This window comes from Enhydra lutris, unplaced genomic scaffold (genome assembly GCF_002288905.1).
Source record: "Enhydra lutris kenyoni isolate GAN:26980312 unplaced genomic scaffold, ASM228890v2 scaffoldscaffold13, whole genome shotgun sequence".
In the NCBI taxonomy this organism is placed as follows: Eukaryota; Metazoa; Chordata; class Mammalia; order Carnivora; family Mustelidae; genus Enhydra; species Enhydra lutris.
The window spans coordinates 51,460,656-51,488,030 of NW_019154097.1; the positions used below are offsets into that span (position 1 = coordinate 51,460,656).

Here is a 27,375-nt window from a genome sequence, read left to right on the forward strand (position 1 = left end):
AATAAATAAAATCTTAAAAAAAAAAAAAAAAACTTTAAAGTTTTATAACTCAATCTTTTATAACTCAATCGTGGAAACAATTTATCTGAAAGAGTATTTTTTTTTTTTTAAGATTTCATTTATTTGACAGAGAGAGCACAGGCAGAGGGAGGAGGGGAAGCCGACTCCCTGCTGAGCAAGGAGCCTGATGCGGGCTCAATCCCAGCACCCTGGGTTCATGACCTGAGCAGAAGGCAGAAGCTTAAGTGACTGAGCCACCCAGGCGCCCCATGTATTAAAAAATTAAAGAAAAAAGTTGTTATTGTGAACATTTCCCCAAAGTGGCTTTCAGAAAAAAACACAACTTATTCTAATATAACCACATGAAGACATTCTAAATCTATTTAGCAACGGATATTCAATAGAGAATTCCATTATTTGTTCTTTGCAACTGGCTGAAAATTTCTATTCTTGCAATTTACAAGACAAAGGAAAGAAAACATTCAATGGGTCATGGAAAGCTCTACCCCAAAGGAATAGACTTGATTTAAAACAAGACAAAAGGCAGGGGGGTAGGGGTTTGAGAAGAACACAGCTCCCATTTTAAAACAATTCTGTGTTCTCACTTGACCATCCCTTGGTGACTCACCATCCCTTGGTGACCCCAGAGGGTCCACTAAGCAGGGCTCTCACTGCCCAACCAGGACAGCGTCCTTCACACTGGCTGCGATCACAACACGTTCTATGTCCTGGAAGGAAAGTGAGAGCAGAGTGCCGACCTAAGCTTCCTAGGTTGTCTTTCAAGCTCTGCTTCTGGTCTTCTAAGTCGGTAGCCTACTTGGACCGATGCTGAAAAGACTTCTCAGTACAAGGAAGACGGCACTGATAAAAGACAAGGTGACCCGAGACCACACGCGTAAAAGAAGACATTTATTATGCTAGATAACACGTTTTCTTCTCCATTTCCCCCAAACACTGAAATAGCACATGGCATAGTAAGTTAGCACACAGACAGAGAGAAGCAACCATCAACCCCGAAAATGGGTAAGTCTTACTTTGGGACGCCTGAGAAACCCATGCTCTGAAGGGACCTTTCCCGGAGTTCCCAACCAGCGGAGGGATTACATTACGTCAGAGAAAATGTTGGGGTCAGAGATACTCCCAGCTCCTGGCAACTTTCTACAGGGGCAATACGAGGTCTGTCGCCCCTTAACTGAGCCACCGCAGATGGTCTCGAGGTCACTTTTATTTCAGGCGACACAGCTAAGGCTCCTAGTTTGAGAAAGGATTATACTAGAAGGACTTTGAATGTTGCAACTTTCACTGTAGGGCCTCCATTTAAACTGCATTTCGAAGGGAAGGAAAGGGAGGTGAGAAAAGAAGTCAGATTTTGCTGCAGACCGAAATTATCCTACAGAAGGCCGAGAGCAAGTAGGAAGGGGCTGACTTGAACAAACGGCCGCTTCACCCAAGGATCAGAGAGAGGAGAGACTATCTGGGATGGTAGCCCTTTGGAATGAGCGTTGAAGATACATAAAAAATGTTGTTACATCTTTCCGTTCTAACCTGACATTTATATAGGATCTATGAATGTTCTCCTTGAAATGGCATCCCAAATACTGAATTTTCAAGCACAAGTTAAAACATGTTCAAAAGTCTCCCGTCACATCAACCAACTTCCCATGAGTTGAAATTCCACTCAAAGTTTGTCTGATCATACAAACTGAAGGAGGAACTTCACGGCTGCCCCGTGCGCATCCAGATTCATGTGAAAGAAATCATTCTAAGACAAGTTTTAAAATTAATCTCACTATTTTTATTGTTCGGCTTGTACCTTAACTATGGCGTAACGAATTTGCTATTTCAAAAGCTGGTAGAGCCAGTAACCCCAGTATTATCTGCAGATCGTCCAAGGTACTTCTTACACTTGAAAGCATCTTCTTGGATTCTACCGTTGGCTCCGAAAACAGGGGCTCTGAGTGGCCAAGGAAAACACTTTGTGTCTCATTCAGGAAAACTTCGGGGTGTGCGTGCAGCAGTGGAGAGAGGACGAAATACAGGCCAGACAGTTCCAACTCAAAGCCTAGCCCCTCTAGAAGAGCACTTGGCGGTTCCTCAGAAATCCCCGATTCTGACCGCTTCTGAGGGCGCGGTAGTCCTGACGCCCGAGACTCCGCTGTGCGGCCCCGTCCTCCGTCGCAGTTGGTGGCCCCGGGCCCTCCTTCCAGCCAGTGCCTCAGCAGAGCCTCCCTCACTCCGCAGCACACCCCAGCAGAACGCTCTTCTGCGGGAGCACAGAACACATGCACAGTCTTGCTCTGACCCACTATGGAAGCTGAATTTCTTCGTAATGATTCTTTCAAACATGGAAGCGCTTTGTTGCCATTGTGAAGGAAGAGGCTGGCCTCACTCGAAGCATTTTTCATTTCCACTGATAACTCCTCATTTTGTGAATTTCCATCCCTGTCAACCGCAGGCCTAGGCATCCAGGAGGGGGAAGGTGTATCTGTCGGGCAAGGGCTCTCCCCCTGTGCTCCTTCAAGTCCATACAGCAGCCGGTCTGAGTCCTCTCCTGCCGCCTGCACCTTCCCGAGGCAGGTGTCCCTCATGCTGTGTGTTCTCTGATGTGGTGAGCCTGACGACGCGCCTCTGTCAGTCAGCGGAAGGCCTTCAGTGGATCTCAATATGAACCTGGAAGAGATAATCAGAGTATTATTATGAAGACAGAGCCTTGAAAGAGCCTACACATACCAGGTACTTCTAACAAACAGGAAGATCTCTTTTTTCTTTTTTAATATTTTATTTATTTATTTGACAGAGAGATCACAAGCAGGCAGAGAGGCAGGCAGAGAGAAAGAGGGAAGCAGGCTCTCCGCCGAGCAGAGAGCCCAATGCGGGGCTCGATTCCAGGACCCTGAGATCATGACCTGAGCCGAAGGCAGAGGCTTTAACCCACTGAGCCACCCAGGTGCCCCAGGAAGATCTCTTTAGCAGTCTCTGGTACCAAGGACTCCTACATTTTGACAGAAAACAGGATGACAACCTACCAATTAGAGAACACAACAAAAAGAACATACTTAAAAAAAAAAAAAAAGAAAACTAAACAGTACTTTATTACTGCAGGGTTTCCTAAAAATACTTAAAATTTTAAAAAAAGGGGCGCCTGGGTGGCTCAGTGGTTTAAGCCGCTGCCTTCGGCTCAGGTCATGATCTCAGGGTCCTGGGATCGAGTCCCGCATCGGGCTCTCTGCTCAGCAGGGAGCCTGCTTCCCTCCCTCTCTCTGCCTGCCTCTCTGTCTACTTGTGATCTCTCTCTGTCAAATAAATAAATAAAATCTTTAAAAAAAAAAAATTTTTTTTTAAATTCTTAGGCTTTGTAGTTTTCACAGCTATTTAGTTATTTCTGTGGGTTCTATAAAAATCTGTCCTCTATTTAATCAGGATGTAACTGGATGACTTGATTATGCAAACCAAGGACCTACCTGACGTGTCCTATTTGAGACTGAGACTCAGTGACTCAAGCATGACAAGCCACTTTTAAGGAATCAAGGTCAACATTATTTACAGATCTGATGTCCACAAAGCCCTCCCAGGAAAAACCGGCGTGGAGGGGTCCTGGCATACAAGGTCACAGCCTCAAGGTGGTAAGGAAGATCAAGGCTGTCAAGGCAGGGACCTCAGCAAATTCTGGAGCCTTGTTAAGAGAAGAATTCACCGAATTTATAGGTATTACAAGTAAAAAAAGGGTGGAGAAAGTTTCTTGGGCTTACATCCCCACTCTCAAACTCGCCTAGTCCGAGATTCTGCGTGAAAACTTCGGGACAGAAGTTGATTTGTGACCTCGGCAGTGGTTCAAGAGCAAACTCAAGGTGGCCCGTACGGTTAACATTCTTGCTGTACCTGCAACGCTAACGGGACCAACCTTTTTCTGTGACCATGAATCATCTTTCTTTGACATCATTATGCCCCCAATGGGGAAGACGTGTCAGGAAAGGCTGAGAAAGAGCCTTGAGACAAGGAAACAAGCTGAATGGGCGCACTGTCCACTGCGTCCCCGGGCTACCTGAGTTTAGGGGGCCCTGCACCTGACTCTGAGTTGTAAAAACTGTGAGAGGAAGGCAAAAGATTTCTTATCCAAATAATTAAAAACCCTGTTCAGAGGAATACAACTGATTATTACCCTGTGGATACTGACCATGTGTACTGATCATTTGTACTGCACTTTGGCACTCCTAATTACGTGTGCGCGTGTTCTAAATTCTCCTTTAAACCGATTAGAACATCTAATTAATCTAATTAATGAGTTAGCATCTAATTAATGATTTCCCTCATTAATTGATGAGTTAAAAAAAAATGTTGACCCATGTTCCTTTAAAAAACAACCATAACCCCAGAGCATTAATACATGGGAAATAAAGAAATATATCGACTCTATTTACTATTTTTCTAGAAGGCCAGCTTAAGGAAGAACAATGTAAGGAAAACACACAGCTCTGCTGGGAGAAAGGAGGGATGGAAATGTGGGACGTGAGGCAGAAGCCTGACAGCGCACAGCTCGTTTCCCATGGAAAGACAAAGCCTGAGAGCGAAGAGTCAGGAAGCAACAACTGTGCAATTCAGAGTGAGAGAAATCCGGACAAGGAGAGCCCCTGGAGCTGAGAGGCCTGGCTCTGGGGACAGAGAAATGGGGGGCAGGAAGCTGCAGTTCCTCTAACCAGGGGAACAAGCTAGGTGAGTGTGTAAGTGTGTTACATTTTTTAAAAATGTAAAGAGAGGGGCACCTGGGTGGCTCAGTGGGTTAAGCCTCTGCCTTTGGCTCAGGTCATGGTCTCAAGGTCCTGGGATCGAGCCCCGCATCGGGCTCTCTGCTCGGCAGGGAGCCTCCTTCTCCCTCTCTCTCTGTCTGCTTCTCTGCCTACTTGTGATCTCTGTCAAATAAATAAATAAAATCTTAAAAAAAAAAGTAGAGAGAGTACACTAGGAAGAAAATGAACAATTGTTGGAGGCTGAAGCAGAAGCAAAAAGGGCAAAGGGAGAGGGTGTGAAGCCAACCAGGGCGAACGAGGCGCACGGGTCGCGGTGCAGGGAGCATGGCCTCCATCAGCAGAGCCACTGAGCGACATTCGGCCAGGAGATGGTGGCCGGATCTGCATTTCTGACTAACTCTTTGGCTGCAGGGTGGTGGCTGTGGCGGGTGGAAAGGAATCACAGAGACCAGTGAGGAGGCTATTCCAATTCCACGGGGGGAAGAGTTGAGGCTGTGGATGAAGAGGAAAGAGAAAATATTTTTCCACTTGGTGGCTGACGGATGTAGAAAGGGAGACCACCACCGGTTTCTCTCATTTCACTTCTAGGTAATGACGGCATCACGAATGGAGAATGGAGAGCAGCAGCAGGTCTGGAGGGACGTCTAACAGCTCAGAATGGGGACACAGGAGTCTGACTGTGGAACTGGGCAAGCATTTGGATTATTAATAAAGTGGTTGGCTCAAGAGTGACGTCAGAACTCAGACCCAGATTCTGAAGTCCCCAGCTTTGGGGAGGTGGGTAAAAAAGAGAAGATGGTAAGATACAGAAGGCCAGGCTCTCCGAGATCTAGCGAGGGCACCCCAAAGCCACCAAGAGGGAAGATTCAAAGCAACTCGAGAAACTCCATGTCATAGACACCAAGAGCGTCAAGCACTTCAAAAAAGAGGACAGTTAGATGTGTTTCTTGCACAACTTCATTGGCTCCAAATAAACTCTAAACTTCATACAATCTTCTAGTGTAGCGGTTGCTAAATGGGGTGATCCCAACTCAAGGAGTAGAGGAGAAAATATCAGATCTCTGCCTAGCTCATTTTATCTCATTCCCCTTTAACTTTTTCTAAGTTTTACAATATATGCCATATTTTGGTGGAGAACCATATAGTTTATAAATACATCTCTATCTGGAGGACACGCTCAAAGTTTTTACCAACAGAAATGTGATCAATCCTCTACAGAATTGATAAAAATGTATTTGAACAGGATAAAGCAATACACAAATGCAAGATGCCATTTTTTAAAAACTGCGATATAATGTTACATTAGTTTCAGGTGTACAACATGAGGGCTCAATGTTTGTATATATTACAAAATGATCACCAGGAGTTGACATCCGTCACCACCCATTACCATTTTTTTCTTGTGATGAGAACTTTTAAGAGGTACAATCTTCTAAGTATGGATTCTGGCTACAATTCAATACAGCTGACCCTCAAAAACATGGGTTTCAATTACCCAGGTCCGACGCGCCCTGGTGGTCTAGTGGTTAGGATTCGGCGCTCTCAATTACACAGGTCCACTTTTATGCAGGTCTTTTTCCACAAATACAGTACAGTCCTGTAAAATATTTTCTCTTCCTTATGTTAATATTTTCTTTTCTCTAGATGGCTTTTTCTAAGAATACAGCATATGGCACAAAATATATGTTAACTGTTATTGCTAAGTTAGATTTTTGGGAGTCAAAATTTACACCTGGATTTTCAATTGCACAGGGGTCCTAACTCCCACCATTGTTCAGAGTCATATATACTTTCAAAGTTTACCCCATCGAAAACTAGTCAACTTCTCTGGACAGTTCTTTCAAGTTAAGTTTCCAAAGCATATTTGTTCAAACTCTCCATTTATATTACTGATTTCAAATGTACTAAGAACATTTTCCTGAAATGAAAGCATTCTCAAATATACATATTCATGGGGCGCCTGGGTGGCTCAGTGGGTTAAGCCTCTGCCTGTTGGCTCAGGTCATGATCTCAGGGTCCTGGGATTGAGCCCCGCATCAGGCTATCTGCTCAGCAGGGAGCCTGCTTCCCCCTCTCTCTCTGCCTGCCTCTCTGCCTACTTGTGCTCTCTCTCTCGGTGTCAAATAAATAAATAAAATCTTAAGAAAAAAATATATATTCATACATATGTATGTGTATATATATATATTAGCTTTTATTTAATTTATATGAGAGAGAGGACACACAAACATGAGCAGGGGGAGGAGCAGAGGGAGAGGGAGACCAAAGTCCAGCTCGATCCCGGGACCCTGAGATAGTGACCTGAGCCAAAGGCAGACGTTTAACCAACTGAGCTATCCAGGCACTCCTTAAGAATGTTTATAAATACCTTATTTTAATATGTATTAAAAATATATTTGAGAAGCACCAGGCTGGCTCAGTTCATTAAGCATCTGTCTTTGGCTCAGGTCACAGTCTCAGGGTCCTGGGATGGAGCCCTGCAGGCAAGCACCTGACTCAGCAGGCAGTCTGCTTTCCCTCTCCCTCTGTTCCTCCCCCTGCTCACGCCCTCTCACACACAAATTTTTAAAAATATTTTTTAAAATAATAAAATAAAATAAAAAATTCTTAAGAAAAACATGTTGCTTAATAGGGGCCAACTCTCAGGAAAATTATCTAACTACTTTTAGCATGTCCTTGTACAAGGACTTAGTGCTGTTCAGAAAGATGAAGTATTTCCAGAATTGTGTTAAAATACTCCAGCTAAGGTACCACTGATGTAATCACATATTTAGTAATGTCAGAATATGTTGTTTACTGAAGATCTAGTTCTTTAGTAAATTCAGTAATAAACTACATATTTAATCTTGACAAAAATACTTCAGGTCAGGGGCGCCTGGGTGGCTCAGTGGGTTAAAGCCTCTGCCTTCGGCTCAGGTCATGATCTCAGGGTCCTGGGATCGAGCCCCACATCGGGCTCTCTGCTCAGCAGGGACCCTGCTTCCCCCACCCCCTGCCTTTCTCTCTGCCTGCTTGTGATCTGTCTGTCAAATAAATAAATAAAATCTTAAAAAAAAAAAAAAAAAACTTCAGGTCAGTGAAAACATTTTGACTCTGATCCCTCAATTAATCAACAAAAACTACCTTTATTTATTTTTTTTTTGGTCAGCAAAAACTTCACACTAGACACACACGTTACTTATATTTTGAGAGCCAGAAATAATTTTCAAATAATTTCTAAACAAGTGAAGTATTTTTTATTGAAGTACAGTTGACACACCCTAGATTAGTTTCACATGCACAAAGTGATTCAACAAGCTTCGACATCGTGCTTTGCTCCCCACAAGCACAACTACCATCTGTCCCCACACAAAGCCAATACAATACCACAGACTGTATTCTCTACGCTGTACCTTCCATGCCTGGGACTTATTCATTCCATATCTGAAAGCCTGTACCTTCCACTGCCCTTCACCCATTTTTCCCATCCTCCCACCAGCCCATCTGGCACCCATCATCAGTCTGTTCTCTGTATTTATGGGCCTGTTTCTTTTTTTGGTTTGTTCATTTGTTTTGTTTTTTAGATTCCACATGTAAGTGAAATCATACGGTATTTGTGTTTGTGAAATATTTTTATAACTTATTCTCACCCTACTACATATATAGATATATCACATTGTACCCGATATACATAGTTATGTAATTAACTGTCCTTAGCCCTAGAAATCTCATCTCCACATCCTCCCCCCACCCTGTATTAAGTCTACAAAATAATAAGCAGCATAAACTCTGGCAAACAAACTTATCCACCAACACGGAGACCATCAGGGTAAAGGAAGGAGTCTATTTTGAAGTTCAAAACAGTATGATTCAGAAAAAAAGAAGTGTGGTACTGGCAGTAAGTTCCTGAACGTATTTCCTCACCCGAAACGCCCCCAAAAAGGTAAAAAAGGTTGAAAATGGAGCCACAAAACCAGAGGGGTGATGTGCTCAGGGAAACAAGATTATCTGGGTGCGTCCATAATCTCCAGTGCAGACAGGAGAAATCATCCTCTACCAAAATCCCTGTTGGCTGGAGGCAGCTGACCTGCTGCACAACAATAGGCCTGACCCACTTAGGCAGCTGCTGCCCTCTTGGATTGCTGTCACCTTACCTTCTCTAACCTGAGCTATTAATGGCGTCCAGGACCTGACAGTCTGGATACCACTGCTCTGTGAACTAAAAATAACCTGGCCTCTATGCTTCTGAAAGCCAGCTGGCAAGGCTATCTCCAAAGGGGGCTGGGAAGAAGACACAGCTCCATGAGCAGGGTTGGGACATAATGGGCTTAGAGTGGGGTCCTGCCTCTCAATGGCTCACAAACACACTCCAGGCTCATCCTGGCCTCGCCTGGCTTCCGGTGCTTCCAGATGTGAACGTCAGTATACCTTAACATCACTGTGCTCACGACTGAAACAATCACACTGAGGAAGGAGGTGGCCAAAACACATTCTTGAAATTGCTACCCAGTATGGGGCACCTGCCTGGCACCGTCTGTAGAGCATGCAACTCTTGATCTTGGGGTCTTGAGTTCAAGCCCCAAGTTGGGTGTAGAGATTACTTAAGGCAATACAAAATAAAATTTTAAAGATAGTAAGACTTAAAAAAAAAAAAAGAAAGAAAAAAGGTGTTACCCAACTCAGAGGGTGAGAAGCAGGAACTCAGTCATCTCCCCATTAAGCTGAATCATAACCACAGGAAACACTAAGAGTGCTGAGTTCCTGTTACCAATCATTCAGCACATCTAAATCAAACCTGCCCTTAAAAAGCCAGCCGTGCAGCTCTCGCTAAGCCACCACCCTGTTTCCTCCCCCTTTCACCTGCCTGCCAAAGGTATGCTCAGACGTGGGCTGTGTCCCGACTCCAGGACCTTGGGCAATCCTCTGACCTCAGCGTGCTGTGAGGACTCACTGTGTGAAAGCGCCTAGCAACTTCTCTGGCATGCTATAAACAGCAGCTATCATCATCATCAAGAGTGTTTTAGGGAATGAACAACAAAATGGGGTGTGGGGGGAGGGTTCTGTGAAGCAGAAGACGCAGGAGTGACCACCGGATGGCAACATGGAAGTGGCCTCAACACAGACTGTGGGTTTCCGGGGAGGGGTGGAAGCCAAGGCCCAGGCTGCAGTGGACGACCAGTCAACAGGGAGCATTTTAACTTTTAAAATTATTTACAAATGCAAATAACCTTTCCTTCAGGATTCTACTCCGACAATTTCCTGCTACAAATTCAATCAGGAAGTGTTCACTGAGCTCCTACCCTGGGCCAGGCACTGTTCTAGGCACTGGTGTTAGGACAAACAGGGCTCTTCTTCTTGAAGCTCACTTCCTAGGTAACATACATTCAAGGACAAAAATGTCACTCACACAGTTTTCACGGCAGTGCAATCTGGATACTTATCACAGGAGATTTTATGTATGTATATGTATTTTCTAACCAGAATAAAATAGGGTTGAATTCCTCATAGCCTAAGCATTGGGAAGGTCCGTTTTTTTTTTTTTTTTAAGATTTTATTTATTTTATTTGAGAGAGAGCGCACAAGCAGGGGGAACTGCAGAGGGAGAGGGAGAAGCAGATTCCCCGTTGAGCAGGAAGCCCAATGTGAGACTGATCCAGGACCCTGGGATCATGACTTGAGCCAAAGGCAGACACTTCACCAACTGAGCCACTCAGGTGCCCCTGGGAAGGCCTTCTAACTAGGGCAAACCCAAAGTCAAAAAAGATTGTTAAATTTGACTACATAAAAATAAACTTCAGGGGTGCCTGGCTGGCTCAGTCAGTAGGACACGCCACTCTTAATTTCAGGATTGAGTGTTCAAGACCCACACTGGGTGCAGAGATTACTGAAAAGAGAGAAACAAAAAAACATTTTCTTTTTTTTTTTTTTTTAAAGATTTTATTTATTTATTTGACAGAGATCACAAGTAGGCAGAGAGCAGGCAGAGAGAGAGGAAGGGAAGCAGGCTCCCTGCTGAGCAGAGAGCCCGATGCGGGGCTTGATCCCAGGACCCTGAGACCAGGACCTGAGCTGAAGGCAGAAGCTTTAACCCACTGAGCCACCCAGGCACCCCCAAAGAAGCGTTTTCAAAAATAAGGAAGTAAAGTTTGGTATGTGAAATATACATCATAAGCAATGTCAAAATGTGACTAAAAAAAAAAAACCAAAAAACAAAAACACTTTTCAACTCTTACCTAACAGATACAAGGCTCTGAGAAATTAAGATCACCAACAACCAATAGGAAAATGGGCAAAAAACATGGGTAGTTCCCCCCCCCCCAAAAAAGTGAATGAGTTTTTCACTGACATACCACGTAAGGAAGTACGTAAGAAAGGCGTGTTGCCTCAAACAACAAACACAACACAGCCACTCCCAGTAGCTCCCCCACTGCCCCCCCATCAGGAGCTGCCATGGTGTCCCTCCCATCCCCCTCCCCAGAGTCTCCCTGCTTCCACCCTCAACTCTGAAGTGCAGTAACAGTGAGCCTCCTGAAATGCTTAAACACAGGATTACCATATGACCCAGAGACTCTCCACTCCTATAGCCAAGAGAAATGAAATCACATGCACACAAACCCTATTCGTGAATGTTCCCGGCTGCCTTACTCACTCATAATAGCCAAAAACCGACAACAGCCTGAACGTCCAACTGATGGATATAAAAGACAAGAGGCAGCTACGGAAGTGTCACAGATTGGAGACATGGCAACTAAATGCAGTGTGGGGTCCTGGAACAGGAAAAGGACACAGTGGGAAAAACTGGTGAAACCCCAACGCATCAGATTGATGTTCATCTCTGAGTTTTTTGGGGTTTTTTAAAGATTTTATTTATTTATTTAACAGAGATCACAAGTAGGCAGAGAGGCAGGCAGAGAGAGAGAGAGGGAAGCAGGCTCCCTGCTGAGCAGAGAGCCCAATGCGGGGCTCGATCCCAGGACCCTGGGATCATGACCTGAGCCAAAGGCAGTAGCTTAACCCACTGAGCCACCCAGGCGCCCCTCATCTCTGAATTTTTAACTGTGCTATGGTACAGTTAGCCTCCAACAGCAGAAAATGGGTAAAGCATCTATGGGAGCTCTCTGCACTATTTTTGCAACTTTTCTCTAAGTCAAATCATTTCAAAGTAAAAAAGTGAAACAAACAAACAAACAAAAGAATCAAAAACCTCATTCTGGTTTGGATTTTTTTTTTTTAAATACCCCAGTGTAGGGTAAGGACATGAAGATGGTGTAGGCTTGATGGAATAGATAAAACAAGATTAGCAAAGAGTTTATTTATCCTTACTGAAAAGGGATGACAGAGATATAAGTAAATAGGTAAGTGTGTGCCACTGCCACACACTTCGCCACTGCCTTCGGCTCGGGTCATGATCCCAGAGTCCTGGAATCGAATCCCATATCGGGCTTCCCCTGCTCTGCAGGGAGCCTGCTTCTCCCTCTCCCTCTCCCTCTGCTTGTGCATGCACACACGCGCACACACTCACTCTCTCTCTCTGTCAAATAAATAGATAAAATCTTTTAAAAAAATAATCCTTTAAAAAAGTAAATCACATTAAGTCCCATCTCACTGAAACATCTCCCACTTGAGAGTACAAGCCAAAGTCCTCACGAAGGTAAGAGGCACCATCCCATGTCCCTCCCCACCCCCATCCCCCAGTTTGTTATTGTGATCATGTAAGAACAGAATTAAGAACACTCAGAGGTGGCTGAGTAGGAAGAAGCTGGCTGGCTCAGTGGGAAGAGCATGTAACTTTTTTTTTAAATGAAGGATTTATTTATTAGGGAGAGGGAAGGAGGGGGAGAGGGGGGGAGAGGGGGGGAGAGAGAGAGAGAGAGAGAGAGAAAATGTGTATGTGCCCATGAGTGGGGGGAGAGGAGGAGACTCTCAAGCAGACGCTGCCCTTTTCCATGTAAAAGCAATTCAATTTTATCGACCCTCACAAAACTATCAGAAGGTGCTATGGTCGGAATGTCTGTCCCCGCCAAATTTATATGCTGAAACTCCAACCTGAAGATGGCCGTATTAAGGAGGGGAAGCCTCTGGGAAGTGTGCAGGTCATGAGAGTAGAGCCTTCACGAACGGGACTGGCCTTCTTACAAAACCACCCCACAAAGACCCCGAGCCCCTCTGACTATGAGACAACAAGCAAGAAGGCACCTGCTAGGAAAAAGGACTCTCAAAAGGGCCTGGCCATGAGGGTGCCTTGATCTTGGACTTTCCAGCTTCCAGGCTATGAGAACTATGTTTGTTGTGTATAAGCCGCCCCTGTCTGTGTAGGTAAAGAACTACTGGTTCTTCTCCACAGATCGTTTGAGAAGCAATGCCTAGGCTCTCCCCTGAGTTAGGGCTGCTCCCTCCACGTATAGGCAAACACGCTTTTTCTTTAAAGATTCTATTTATTTATTTATTTATTTATTTATTTGAGAGAGCACAAGAATGAGATAGCACAAGCAGGGGAGGAGCAGCAGAGGGTGAAGGAGAAGCAGACCCCCACCCCCACTGAGCAGGGAGCCTGATATGGGGCTGGATCCCAAGACACAGGATCATGACCTGAGCTGAAAGCAGATGACTAACGGCCTGAGCCATCCAGGCACCCCCACTTTTCTTCACTTTATATATGGTTGGTATCTTTTTTTTTTTTTTTTTATTTTACAGAAAGAGGTAGGCAGAGGGAGGGGGGGGAGAAGCAGACTCCCCGCTGAGCAAGGAGCCTGACATGGGGTTCGGTCCCAGATCCCCAGGATCATGACCTGAGTCAAAGGCAGAGGCTTAACTGACTGAGCCACCCAGACGTCCCTGGTTGGTATCTCCTAACATCAGTACATATAGATCTAACACATTTAATATCTGCTTGACCCATTATAGGACTTTGTGTAAGACTTAAAAACAAAACAAAACAAAACAACCTGACTCAAGGATACAGATATTCACTGCACTATTCTTTCAAATTTTATATAGGTTGAAAATTTTTCAAAAGTTTATGAAAAACAAACCATGATGAAGGCATTCACTTGAATGGAAAGATTCCCTAGTGTGTTTGTTTTCCACATGTTCGGTACTTACCATCTCGAAGTATGCAGTCGTTCCTCAGCTCAGAAGCCAGAACAAACTCCTAACTGAGCTGATGCTTTTGACTTGACTCGTTAACATTTCACAAAGCTTATATACTTTTAAGCATTTTCTTAATAATCTCTAATTTTCCCCAATCAAGCAACAGAATAAAACTCATTTCAAGCTGCACTTTGGCCTGCAACTAGGATCTCGGGATAGTTACTACTTCTTGAAACTGTTCAGACATAAGATCATGCAACCTGAGTCAATGCCAAAGCCCTTTCAGTGCTCCTACACCTCTCAGTCTGAAGCTCCTTCTTCACGGACCAGCCTCCTCCTGTTCTAGAACAAGCCAGGCTTGCACCCGCTGTAGGGCCTACTCTCCACAAAACAAGATACACTTCTAACCCAGACATCTCCCCATCCCCAAGGCTTAAAGCCCTCACTGCTGACTTCAAGAACTTTTGTTCAGGGGCACCTGGGTGGCTCAGTCATTAAGCCTCTGCCTTCAGCTCAGGTCATGATCCCAGGGTCCTGGGATCGAGCCCCGCATCAGGCTCCCTGCTCAATGGGGAGCCGGCTTCTCCCTCTCCCACTCCCCCTACTTCTGTTCCCTCTCTTGCTGTCTCTGTCAAATAAATGAATAAAATCTTAAAAAAAAAAAAAAAAAAAAAAAGCTTTTGTTCAAATGCCACCTAATCAACAAAGCCCACCTGCTTTATTTAGCAAGGGAACCAGTTCTTCCAGCCCACCTACACTCCTGAACTGTTTTATTTGATTGGAATGAACGAATACTGATTTTTAAGTGACAGGTGAACACAAAGACAGGGAGTTGTGGATTTACAAAGTCTATCAGAAAGGAGACTATGACAGAGCGGTCAGAACCAGAAGAGAGAGCCCACACACACGGAGGAACCAAAGGAAGCTTCCCCGGCCTGGTTAGCGCAGATCACTCCAGGGCAGTGTGGCCCATATCATGGAAGACAAGGACGTTGCTCAGTGTGACAACTATCATCCACCTTCACCATGTCTTTTCTCTAACCTTTTTGAGGCCTTCTTTTTTTTTCCCCCCTTGGGGACAGGAGCAGAGGGACACAGAGAGGATCTTAAGTAGGCTCCATACCCAGCTCAGGACTCTGACAACCCTAAAGTCATGGTCTGAGCTAAAATCAAGAGTCAGAGACACTTAACAGAATAAGCCATCCAGGTGCTCTGAGACCTTCCCTTTTAATCGTTTATAAATCTAGGTGACCTGGGCCCAAGATACTTGATTCTTCCCTCAGGGAGCATAACTGAAAAGTTGGAGGCAAAACCAGTTACATAGGTTCTCAGCACAGTCTATCATCTTGTTTTTACTAATTTTAAATTTTTTTAAAGATTTTATTTATTTACTTGCCAGAGAGAGAGCACAGGAGAGAGAGCATAAGACCACAAGAGGGGGAGCTGCAGGCAGAGGGAGAAGCAGGCTTCCCACTGAGCAAGGAGCCCGATTCGGGACTCATCCCAGGACCCTGGGATCATGACCTGAGCCAGAAGCAGATGCTTAACTGCCTGAGCCACCCAGACGTCCCACTATTTTTAACTTAGTATTTCATACAGATTTTCATTTTTCTACTTGTATTTCAGATTCTGCATAAGTAGGATGCTAATGACTCTGGCAGATTAAGGCTGCTTACAAATTTTTTTTTCAAAATTTTTAAAATTTATTTTTTCTTAGGCTTCCAAACAGTATTTTATACTTTTATTTTTTGCAAACAATATTTTAAAATCATAAAGCTCCTAGGTTTACAAAGCTCTTTTGCATCTGTTTTCTCATTTAATCACCCTGCACGTTAAAGCGGTATCAATCTCCTGAAAAGGTCTACAAACGATGCAGAGGTCCTAAGTAAACACAGGGGACACAGCATCCTTTAGTCCAGCACCCACCATGCAGAGGCTGGGGACACAGTGTGGTGAGTAAAAAGGCAGCCACCTCAGCTGTCCTCTTACTTGGATGCTATTTCCCATGGCACTTCCCTTTACAAGAGGCCAGAGTAATTAAACCCTTAAATCAGGTTAATTTAATTAGTGATTTTCCACAAATGAACAGCAACTCTAAACCTGCAAGGGCATTTTAAGTAGCAGATTAACTATCAGAGTAAAGAAGAGATACACCCCGCTCCCACCCTCTCCCCACCTCAGCACGTGAAGTGACTGCGCGGCACCTGATCAACCCTGAGATCCAACCTAAAAACCTCACACAGTTCTTAGACAGCCGCCAACAACCCTGGTGACAACTCTGTGCTCCCCCGCCCCCATCTCACCCCTCACCTGACTAACAAGCCCACACGCTACTCCTACAGCTCAACTCCCGTGCTGTGCTGCACCTGGATGCCTAATCCAGGTCACGTACTGTCAAGTACATCAAGTCACCCATCACGGGCTTTTGGGATTGGTGAGCACTGAGCCCTTCTGACAGCTCAAACCACTCCAAGTAAAGTTAATTTCCCTCCTCCTCAATACATCTACCCTCAATCATTATGGTGCAAATTCCTTGTTATGAAATTTGTATTTGAATAACTGTTCCTGAGGTTCTCAAACAACTACAAACAACTGTGAGATTTGGAAACCCTAAGCATCACATTAGAAATGGAGTCCTTTATTCCTTATTGCTTATGGAACAAGCAAGCCTTCAGTACTCTTGCAATGAAGAGAGCAAAAGTGCAAGATCACATGGATATGGGGATCATGTACATCCTGAAATCAGAACTGAAGTGTGAGACTGTACCAAATGACTGAACCAAAGGAAGAACAGCTTGTCCAAATGACCAGGGGCAGATAGGCAGAGAGTAGTAAGGAAACTGTGAGAAAGAACAGTAAATAAGAAGCAACCCAAGTAAGAAGTTAGAGAGGTGGGCAAAAGCCAGATCTGCAGGATAAAAATATGTGTGAAGTGCCTCCTGTGGGCAACGAGAAGCAGTTTTGTTCTGTTGTTTTGTGGGAAAGGACACCTATGTTTAAAAAAAAAAAAAAAAAAAAGACTTCTCTACTGCCCGGTGGAAAACAGATGGTCCAGGTGAGTGATTATGGTAGTCTGGATTAGAGGGTAGTCATATAGAAGTAAGGGAACGTATGACAAAGGTGATTTTTTTTTTTTTAATGTACAAAACATGGTAATTTTTTTTTCAAAACATGGTAATTTTTACCATTATGTACTAGGTTTTCTCTTACAGTAGTTCTTGTAATTCTACATGTGACTGCAAAGCATTAATGCAATTCTAGACAAAAGGTTCCAAACTAGGAGCTTGGGGGGGGGTGTCAAATGCGACGTGTTTTGGCCACAAAGTTTACTTTCTTAAAACTTGAGTTAATATGGTATCTAAAAATCAGTATTTCCAATTCCTCTTGAAAAACACTAGATCTAGCGAACAACTGTTGGCTAGTGGCAACTGGCTAGAGCACAGGCTTTCTGGTTTCCCCCAATCGCCACACCCAGCACCTTTGACTTGTTCATACTACCTGCTAGAAAAAGACTTCACTTTTTCCACTCTTCCATTCTGGTACTTTCACTTAGGGGTGCCAGAACCCCTTGTTCAAATAAAAGTATCCCAATTTGGATCTTAGAACAGAAAGGCAGGTTCATCTCGTCTCACCTCAACACAATTTTGATCAAGAACTGGTTTTAAGGGGCACCTGGGTGGCTCAGGTCATGGTCTCAGGGTCCTGGAATCGAGCCCCACATCGGGCTCTCTGCTCAGCAGGAAGCCTGCTTCCTCCTCTCCCTCTGCCTGCTTCTCTGCCTACTTGTGATCTCTGTCAAATAAATAAATAAAATCTTTAAAAAAAACAAAACTGGTTTTAAGTAGCCATCACCAGTGATTAGCACCAAAACCCAAGGGTCCAGGCACAGAAACAATTCCATACTGATAAACCCAAACCAGAGGGGACAAAAAGGACAACACCTGCATGGTCTCAACAGCCTTGTCCCAGCACTCAGGCTTCCTCATTCTGCACATGAAGGAGCCACACAAGTACTGTCAGAAGCTCTGGGAGGGCAAGAACCTGTCCCTCCTCCATACAAACCTGTGCCAGGCACTCCAACAGGAGTTCGGCATCTGGCCATCTATGATACACTTATAAAGGAAAATTCTCCATCCGACGACTTTTCATCCCACTAGAAAAAGACATCTGTAATTACCACGGGATGAAGGAACGTCATTTACAACAAAGGCGATCTCCAAGGTGCTGAGTGTGTGTCCACTTTCTCACATCTGAATAGTTTCGGGACTCTGAAACCTTCTGCGTCTCTGCCCCTTCCACCTCATTTTGCCTCCTCTTCAGCCTCACCCCACTTCCATCCCGACCAGGATTAATCAGATACAGCTATCAAAACACTAACTCATTTTAGGGATCAAAAATAATTTGTTGAAGAGCTTCGTAAAGTTTGGAAACTAGCAAAGTCAACCACAAACCCATCTCGCAAACCCAACCATATATAATTTTCTGGGCAAAATTTCCTCTTCAGGGCCTTTCCACCGGTGCCAGTTTCCACCATCCCCGCGGACCCTACGCCCCAGCTGTAGGGCCTCAGCCGCGGGAAGCCGCTCCACCCCGCCCCCAGTCTCATATGCAGAACCGGGAACAACAAAAACCTCAGAGGGTTTTCATCCCGTGGGGTTGCAGGAGAAAGGCACGGTGCCTGGCATACACTCAGCATCCAGCTTGGCAGCTCCTGTCAGCATCCTCGCCGTCCCGGGCGGGCTGGGCCGGGCCACGGGGGCGGACTGGCACTCGGGGAGGGTCGGGACGGGGAAAAGGGCCAGGCAAGCGCGGCTCACTCACCTGCAAGCGGACGTTGAGCATCATGGAAGCCACGATGTAGAGGTAGGGGAAGTTGATGCGCAGCCGCCAGGCCAGGTCGAAAAAGATGAGCAGGGTGCGAGTCAGCCCCTTGCAGAAGACCCCATAGGAGCGGGCGGCGGCCGAGCGCGAGAGGCGGACAGCCAGGCCCGACAGAGCCGCCGCCATATAGACCGGCGCCCGCCGCCCACCCGCCGCGCACCGACCGGCCACGGACCCGGACCGCCCGGCGCTCCGAAGCCCGCCCGCCCTCTCCGCGCCGCGTCGCCCCCGGGCCTCCGCCCCGGCCGCTGGGCCGCGCTCGGCGCACTGAGGGAGCGAGGGAGGCGGTGGCGAGGGCGGGGGCGGGCGGGCGGCGGGGAGGGTAGTCTGCGCGTCACACTCGGGAAGCGCCTCCGCGAGCCGCTGCCTGGTCCAAGCCCGGCCGCGGGGCCTGACGTCACAATGCCCGCGCCGCGCCTGCGCACCTCTGTCCCGCCCCTACCCCGCCCCCTGTCACCTTCCGCAGGTGAGACGCGCATGCGTGGGCGAGGCGGGGGCGGGATGCTCCGGCAGAGCCGCGGATGCGTTGTCTCGGTCTGCCCCCTAATGGTCAGGCGGAAATTTAAAACAAACGAGAAGGTGAACAGTGAATTTGAATTACATTGTACAATGTCAATGTCCTTAACGAGGAACTGTACACTTAAAAATTGTTAAAATAGGCAGCTCTTTTTGCCCACGGGTCCTTTCCCGTGCTTTAATCAAACTACCTTTTTGCACCTAAAAAAATCAATCAAAATAAAAACAGTTAAAGTAGCAAGTTTGATGTTATATATATCTAACCAGAATTATAAAAAGCAAACAAAGGGAGGCTTCCTGGGGCGGAGGGGCAAAACATGCTCCCCATGTAGATGGTTTCAGGACCCCTGCCATTCTTGTTCAGTGTTGACTTATGTAAAATTTAATCTTTAATAATTACGGTATTAATTGCGTTGCTAATATAAAAAAAGCAAAAATATTGACACTTCCAAAACTTCTAGTATTCTGTGTTTCGGGTTTTTTTTTCTTTTTGACAATCAGTATTTATATCCCTACTTCAGCATATACGTTTCTATCAGAGATTTGCATTGTGAAGGTAGATACATTATGTCTATACATTTTATCTAGTCTCCAACAAAGCATTTAATGTCCTTACTTTTGCCCATCACTGAAAGTCTGGGAATCTGGTACCGGTGAGGAAAAAAGAGTTTCATTGATGAAATTAAAAGCAAATCTTAAGTCTTTTAAGGAAGCAACAGTGTGAAAAATTGACTTAAATGTAAAAATTCTTTGCTCTAAAATGGATTTGCAATAACAATCATTATTGCATTAAATAACTTTTAGAAGTCATTTAAGGGGAGCCTCGAGGTGCAGTCGGTTGGGCATCTGACTCTTGGTTCCCCTCAGTCCTGGTGTCCAGTTGTGGTCTCTGGATTGTGAGATCCAGTCCAGCACACTGCCAGGAGCGCTGAGTCTGCTGGGGTTTCATTACCGCTCCCTCTTCCCCTCCCTCTCATGATTTCTCTCTTTCTAAAATAAATAAATAGAACTTTAACTTAAAAAAAAAAATCTGGGGCGCCTGGGTGCCTCAGTGGATTAAGCCTTCACCTTCAGCTCAGGTCATGATCTCAGGGTCCCAGGATCAAGTCCCCCATCGGGCTCTCTGCTCAGCAGGGAGCCTGCTTAACCCCCCTCTCTCTGCCTGCCTCTCTGCCTACTTGTGATCTCTCTCATCCTGTCAAATAAATAAGTAAAATATTTAGGGGGAAAAAAAAAGAGCACCTACGTGGCTCAGTCAGCTAAGCATCTGCCTTCTGCTCAGGTCATGGTCCTGGGGTCCTGGTATGGAGTCCCATCTTGTGCTCCTTGCTTAGTGGGGAGCCTGCTACTCCCTCTGACTGCTACTCCCCCTCCTTGTGTTCTCTTTCTGACCAATAGAGAATATCTTTATTAAAAAATAAAATCTTTATTAAAAAAAATATAAATAAATAAATAAGTAAATTTCTCTACCCTGAAAGAAATTCACATTCAAAATCATTAAAAATATTTTTTCACTTTACTCATCTAGAATCCAAAGATTATAAATCACAGCGGACACTATCAGTATTGACATTGTCATGACTATTATTTAGCATTATCATTTTTCTTTGAATATCTACTGCATAAAAATTGTACTTTTTGGCAGGAGGCGATTGGTTGGCTCAGTTGGTGGAATATGGGACTCTTGATCTCAGGGTTGTGAGCTCAAGCCCACCTTGGATATGGAGATTACTTAAAAAAAATTTTTAGGGGCGCCTGGGTGGCTCAGTGGGTTAAGCCTCTGCCTTCGGTTCAGGTCATGATCTCAGGGTCCTGGGATTGAGCCCTGCATTGGGCTCTCTGCTCAGCATGGAGCCTGCTTTCCCCTCTCTCTCTGTCTGCCTCTCTGCTTACTTGTGATCTCTATCTGTCAAATAAGTAAAAATCTTCTAAAAAAATTTTTTTAAAGGGGTGCCTGGGTGGCTCAGTCGGTTAACCGGCTGCCTTCGGCTCAGGTGGTGATCCCAGGGTCCTGGAATCGAGCCCCACATTGGGTTCCCTGCTCAGTGGAGAGCCTGCTTCTCCCTCTCCCTCTCCCTGCCACTCTGCCTACTTGTGCTTTCTCTCCCTCTCTCAAATAAATAAATAAAATATTAAAAAAAATTTTTTTCTTAAGTCCTAAAAAAAAAAAAAGGAAGAATTGTACCTTTTAATACTCATAATACTGTATTTACTATCCATTGTCTTTCCGGCCAAGACCATTTTAAATATTTCAGGGTTTTTACCTTTTGGCTCATTTTGTTGTTATTAAAATAATATTTTTCAAAGTATGTGCGCTAATCTTTAGTTCCCCTTATTTTTGCAGCATTAGACATCGCCACATTTATTGCCTCTGTAAAAAGCTCACTTCCCTTTTTTTGGAAGCTATTTTTTTTCCTCTCGACGCTCAGTGGATGCTATCTTTGAGGATACAGAACACATGCTCCTGAATGAGCAACGTCATTCAAGCTATCTTCCCAAAAAGCAAAATGAATGCTTCTCCATACAGTATTTAGAAAAATAATCTAAAGATTTTTAAAGGCTGGAGTCTTCAGTGGAAAATTTGCCAAAGACACAATGTGTGAACAGGTTTCAAGATCAGCCAAATTTATTCTTAGGCTGTAAAGATTTTCACTGGTGGAGATTTGGCAATGCTGTTTATTAGAAGCGTGTTGAAAAGACCAGATGGCCCGCAAGGATGTGAGATGTGTGTGTGTGTGTGTGTGTGTGTGTGTGTGTGTGTGTATCCTTCCTGGTTTCTCATTTCTTTTTCTCTAAATGCCATTGAGGCAATGGGGCATTTTTCTTTAAAGATTATATTTATTGGGGCACCTGGGTGGCTCAGCCGTTAGGCGCCTGCCTTCAGCTTGGGTCATGGTCCCAGAGTCATGGGATCGAGCCCTGCATCAGGCTTCCTGCTCGGCGGGAAGCCTGCTTCTCCCTTTCCCGCTCCCCCTGCTTGGGTTCCCTCTCTCACTGTCTCTCTCTGTCAAATAAATAAATACAGTCTTTTTTAAAATCTTTTTTTTTTAAAGACTGTATTTATTTATTTGACAGAGAGAAAGAGAACGAGCAAAAGCAGAGAGGTAGAAGCAGACTCCCCGCTGAGGAGACAGTCTGACACAGATCTTGATCCCAAGACCCTGAGATCATGACCTGCTGAAGTCACTAACGACTGAGCCACCGAGGCACCCCACAAAGAGGCATTTCCTTTTTTTTTAAAGATCTTATTCATTTATTTGACAGAGATCACAAGTAGGCAGAGAGGCAGGCAGAGAGAGAGGAAGGGAAGCAGGCTCCCTGCTGAGCAGAAAGCCTGATGCAGGACTCGATCCCAGAACCCTGAGATCATGACCCGAGCCAAAGGCAGAGGCTTAACCCACTGAGCCACCCAGGCGCCCCCAAAGACGCATTTCTAACAAGCTATACAGATGCCATAAATAATGGCAAACATCACCACAAAAATACACTGAGCAAGGTAAAAAAAGCCTTCTGTTATTAGCCATCATGGGAGGTCAGAGAGAACACGAAGGAATGCTAATAAGATTTGAGTTTTACTATATATCAAGGTTAACTGGTTCTGAGCCTTAGAGCAGGCTGGTAAATTAACATTTAACTCAACCCCAATTTTCTGGTATCTCCGGGAAGACATCCTGCTAATTATAATTTGAGAACCAGGCAGAATTAACTATAAGTCAGTGTGGAATGTATTTTCGTGGAGGTCCATTAGGGTTATAGGAGAAGAGAGGAGAAAAGACGCTAAGGCAAATAGGAAAATGATTTTTTGAAGGCTTGATCAGGGGGACCCAGGTCATTTGCCTACAATCTTCCTTCCTGCGGTTAGAACAACGACTCAGGTGAAAGAAATCTCTTTTTTTTCTTTCCAGCTTCACCTGATGAGAAAAGCACAGGGATACAAGGTTCCATATTTGGCATCTACTTTTAGCTCCATGATCTGGTTCTGTAAAATGAGGATAAGGACACCCATCCTACAGGGTATTTGTGAGAAATAAATGAGAGCAAGCATGCCCAGCCTCAGGCGCTGTCCTAGGCGGATAGAGGGCACCCGGAAAATCATAGTTATTTCCATGCTCAGGGCCCCGGAGTCCTTAGAATGCAAGTTTGGTGGCTCCATTAATAATAATTACAGGGGCGCCTGGGTGGCTCAGTGGGTTAAAACCTCTGCCTTTGGCTCAGGTCGTGATCCTGCGGTCCTGGGATCAAGTCCCACATCGGGCTCACTGCTCCACGGAGAGCCGGCTTCCTCCTCTCTCTCTGCCTGCTTCTCTGCCTACTTGTGATTTCTGTCAAATAAATAAATAAAATCTTTAAAAAAACAATAATTTTAATTAGAGGCACCTGGCTGTTTCAATCGGCAGAACATGTGACTCTTGACCTTGGGTTCCTGCATTCAAGCCCATCTTGGGGGTAGAGCTTCCTTAAAAAGAAAAAAAGAGATTTCAATTTTGAGGCTCTCGACATAATAAAGAGTAAAGAAATGAAAAAATAGGAGGTTGCCAAAAACATATACCTATAGTAACCAAGAAAAAAATCATTATAATTAATAATATGTCACTCTGGATCACAAGCGACTTGAAGATTATGTTGCTGGAAGAGAGGACGGACACAAATGATCCAAAGTGTTGGCCAGAAATCCTTGATATTCCTTTGCTCCTTCCCATGGAAACTTGGAAGGGTGGAGAGGATTTAACCACGAGAGCTTAGTTGCCATTGTAAGAAAATTCAAGTTTCCGGTCTCTCACTGAAGGGTCCTTTTCAGGCACTCACATTATTTCAAAAGGTTAAGGTGAATGTGAATCAATGACACAGTACTGGCTAGTACGGAGTCATGTGAAAAAAGATAAGGACAAAAGTATGCACGGAGAGGGTGCCTGGGTGGCTCAATGGGTTAAGCCTCTGCCTTCGGCTCAGGTCATGATCTCAGGGTCCAGGGATCGAGTCCCACGTTGGGCTCTCTGCTCAGCAGGGAGCCTGCTTCCCCCTCTCTCTCTGCCTGCCTCTCTGCCTACTTGTGATCTCTCTGTCAAATAAATAAATAAAATCTTAAAAAAAAAAGGTATGCATGGATATGTGTGTGTGCGTGAATATATCTATATAAATAAACACACACATGCATATTTGCATGCATATACACCTATATAAATGGGTGTGTATACATGTTTATACATATATATACATGTATGTATATATACATGTATATATACATGGGTTGGGGATCTTTTGTTTATTCCCTAAATAAATGGATAAACCATATATTTGTTTTTTTTAAATATTTTATTTATTTATTTGACAGACAGAGATCACAAGAAGGCAGAGAGGCAGGCAAAGAGAGAAGGAGAAGCAGGCTCCCTGCTGAGCAGAGAGCCCAATGCAGGGCTTGATCCCAGGACCCTGGGATCGTGACCTGAGCTGAAGGCAGAGGTTTTAACCCACCAACACCCAGGCACCCCTGTTTTATTTTTTTTTTTAAGATTTTGTTTATTTGACAGAGAGACATACAATGAGAGCAGGAACACAAGCAGGGGGAGGGGCGAAGGGAGAAGCAGCCTTCCCGTGGAGCAAGGAGCCCAACATGGGGCTGGATCTTAGGACCCCGGGATCATGACCTGAGCTGAAGGCATACACCTAATCACTGAGCCACCAAGGGGACCCATCTATTTGTTTTAAAGTGCTTTTAAAAAATCTGGGTTCCTGGGTGGCTCAGTTGGTTAAGGGTTCGACTATTGATTTTGGCTCAGGTCATGGTCTCAGGGTTGTGGGATCAAGCCCCACGTTGAGCTCAGCACGGAGTGCTTGAGATTCTCTCTCTCTCTCTCTCTCCCTCTCTACCCTACCCTCTGCTCATACTGTCTCTCTCTCTCAATAAATAATATCTTTTTTTTAATAAATAATATCTTTTTTTTTAATTTATTTATTCGACAGAGAGAGATCACAAGTAGGCAGAGAGGCAGGCAGAGAGAGAGAGGAGGAAGCAGGCTCCCTACCAAGGAAAGAGCCCGATGCGGGGCTCGATCCCAGGACCCTGGGATCATGACCTGAGCCGAAGGCAGAGGCTTTAACCCTCTGAGCCACCCAGGTGCCCCAATAAATAATATCTTTAAAAAAATTTTTTTTAATCCCTAGAATTCGAAAGCAAAATGAAACGGATGAAACCATATATCCAGTTGGTGGCATAACACAGAGAGGAACCAGTCCAAAAAACATTACAGCTACAATTTGGCTATACAAAAAAAAAAAAAAAAAAAAATTAAAAACTGCTATAAACTCTTAATCATTTTCAATTATCATATTGTTGATGGTGCCATTGATATTGTTATTAGGAAACTGCTTCGTGAGGGCACTTGAGTGGCTCAGTAGATTAATCAGCTGCCTTCAGCTCTGGTCATGATCCCCGAGTCCTGGGTTCGAGTCCCTCATCAGGCTCCCTGCTCAGTGGAGAGCCTGCTTCTCCCTCTCCTTCTGCCTGCTGCTCCCCACCACTTGAGCTCTCTCTATGTGTCAAATAAATAAACAAACAAAATCTTTTTAAAAAAATGAAACTGCTTTGTGTTACCAGAGTGGCTAAAATTAACAACTCAGAAAACAAAAGACGTTGGCGAGGATTCAGAGAAAGAAAAACCACCCCTCTTCTGCTGTTGGTGGGAATGTAAACTGGTGCAGCCGCTTTGGAAAATAGTATGGAGGTTCCTCAAAAAGTTAAAAATAGGGGCGCCTAAAAAAATTTTAAAACTTTTTTTAAAAAGTTAAAAATAGAGCTACCCTAGGACCCAGCAATTGCACTACTCAGTATTTTTTTTTAAAGATTTTTATTTATTTATTCGACAGACAGAGATCACAAGTAGGCAGAGAGGCAGGCAGAGAGAGAGAGGAGGAAGCAGGCTCCCCGCAGAGCAGAGAGCCCGATGTGGGGCTCGATCCCAGGACCCTGGGATCATGACCTGAGCCGAAGGCAGAGGCCTTAACCCACTGAGCCACCCAGGCGCCCCTGCACTACTCAGTATTTATCCAAAGGATACAAACAGTGATTCCAAGGAGGCATCTGCACCTCAATGTCTTTTTTTTTTTTTAATTTGTTTAATTTTTATTTATTTGACAGAGAGAAATCACAAGTAGGCAGAGAGGCAGGCAGAGAGAGGGGGGGAAGCAGGCTTCCTGCTGAGCAGAGAGCCTGATGCAGGGCTCCATCCCAGGACCCTGAGACCATGACCTGAGCGGAAGGCAGAGGCTTAACCCACTGAGCCACCCAGGCGCCCCTGCACCTCAATGTCTTTAGCAGCAATGTCCACCATAGCTAAAATATGGACAGAGCCCAGATGCCCATCAACAGATGAATAGGTAAAGAAGACATGGCATGTATATACAATGGAATATTATTCGGCTATCAAAAAGAATGAAATCTTGGGACACCTGGGTGGCTCAGTGGGTTAAAGCCTCTGCCTTCGGCTCAGATCATGATCCTAGGGTCCTGGGATCGAGCCCCACATCGGGCTCTCTACTCGGCAGGGAGCCTGCTTCCTCCTCTCTCTCTGCCTGCCTCTCTGCCTACTAGTTGTGATCTCTGTCTGTCAAATAAATAAATAAAATCTTTAAAAAAATGAAATCTTGCCATTTGTAGTGATGTGGATGGAACTAGAGGGTATTATGCTGAGTGAAACAAATCAGAGCAAGAAAAATACCATATTATTTCATGGATACGTGGAATTTAAGAAACAAAACAGATGAACATAGGGGAAGGGAAGGAAAAATAAGATGAAATTGAGAGGGAGGCAGACCTTAAGAGGCACTGAACTCTAGGAAACAGGATTGCTGGAGGGGAGGTGGGAGGGAAAGGATAATTGGGTGATGGGCTTCAGGGAGATGTAATGAGTACAGGGTGTTATATGCAATTGATAAATTACCAAATAGTACCTTTGAATCTAATTTAAAAAAATCAATATGGGGTGCCTGGGTGGCTCAGTGGGTTAAGCCTCTGCCTTCGGCTCAGGTCATGATCTCAGGGTCCTGGGATTGAGCCCTGCATCAGGCTCTCTGCTCAGCGGGGAACCTGCTCCCCGCACACCCACCCCCCGGCTGCCTCTCTGCCTGCCTGTGATCTCTGTCAAATAAATATATAAAATCTTTTAAA

The 27,375-nt window shown here is 44.8% G+C and overlaps 1 protein-coding gene across 1 annotated transcript; it reads right to left on the reverse strand.

The window, feature by feature from the left end:
* Window positions 1–889: 889 nt before the first annotated feature.
* LOC111146034 (family with sequence similarity 220 member A) lies at window positions 890–2,654 on the reverse strand. The gene has a single exon (XM_022501405.1). The coding sequence runs from the start codon at window positions 2,586–2,588 to the stop codon at window positions 1,815–1,817; it is 774 nt and encodes a 257-aa protein (XP_022357113.1). The 5' UTR covers window positions 2,589–2,654; the 3' UTR covers window positions 890–1,814.
* Between the last annotated feature and the right edge of the window lie 24,721 nt (window positions 2,655–27,375).

Bases quoted from the DNA above. Each gene is read 5' to 3' on its own strand.
- LOC111146034 (XM_022501405.1), bottom strand. From the start codon at position 2,588: ATGAGGGACACCTGCCTCGGGAAGGTGCAGGCGGCAGGAGAGGACTCA.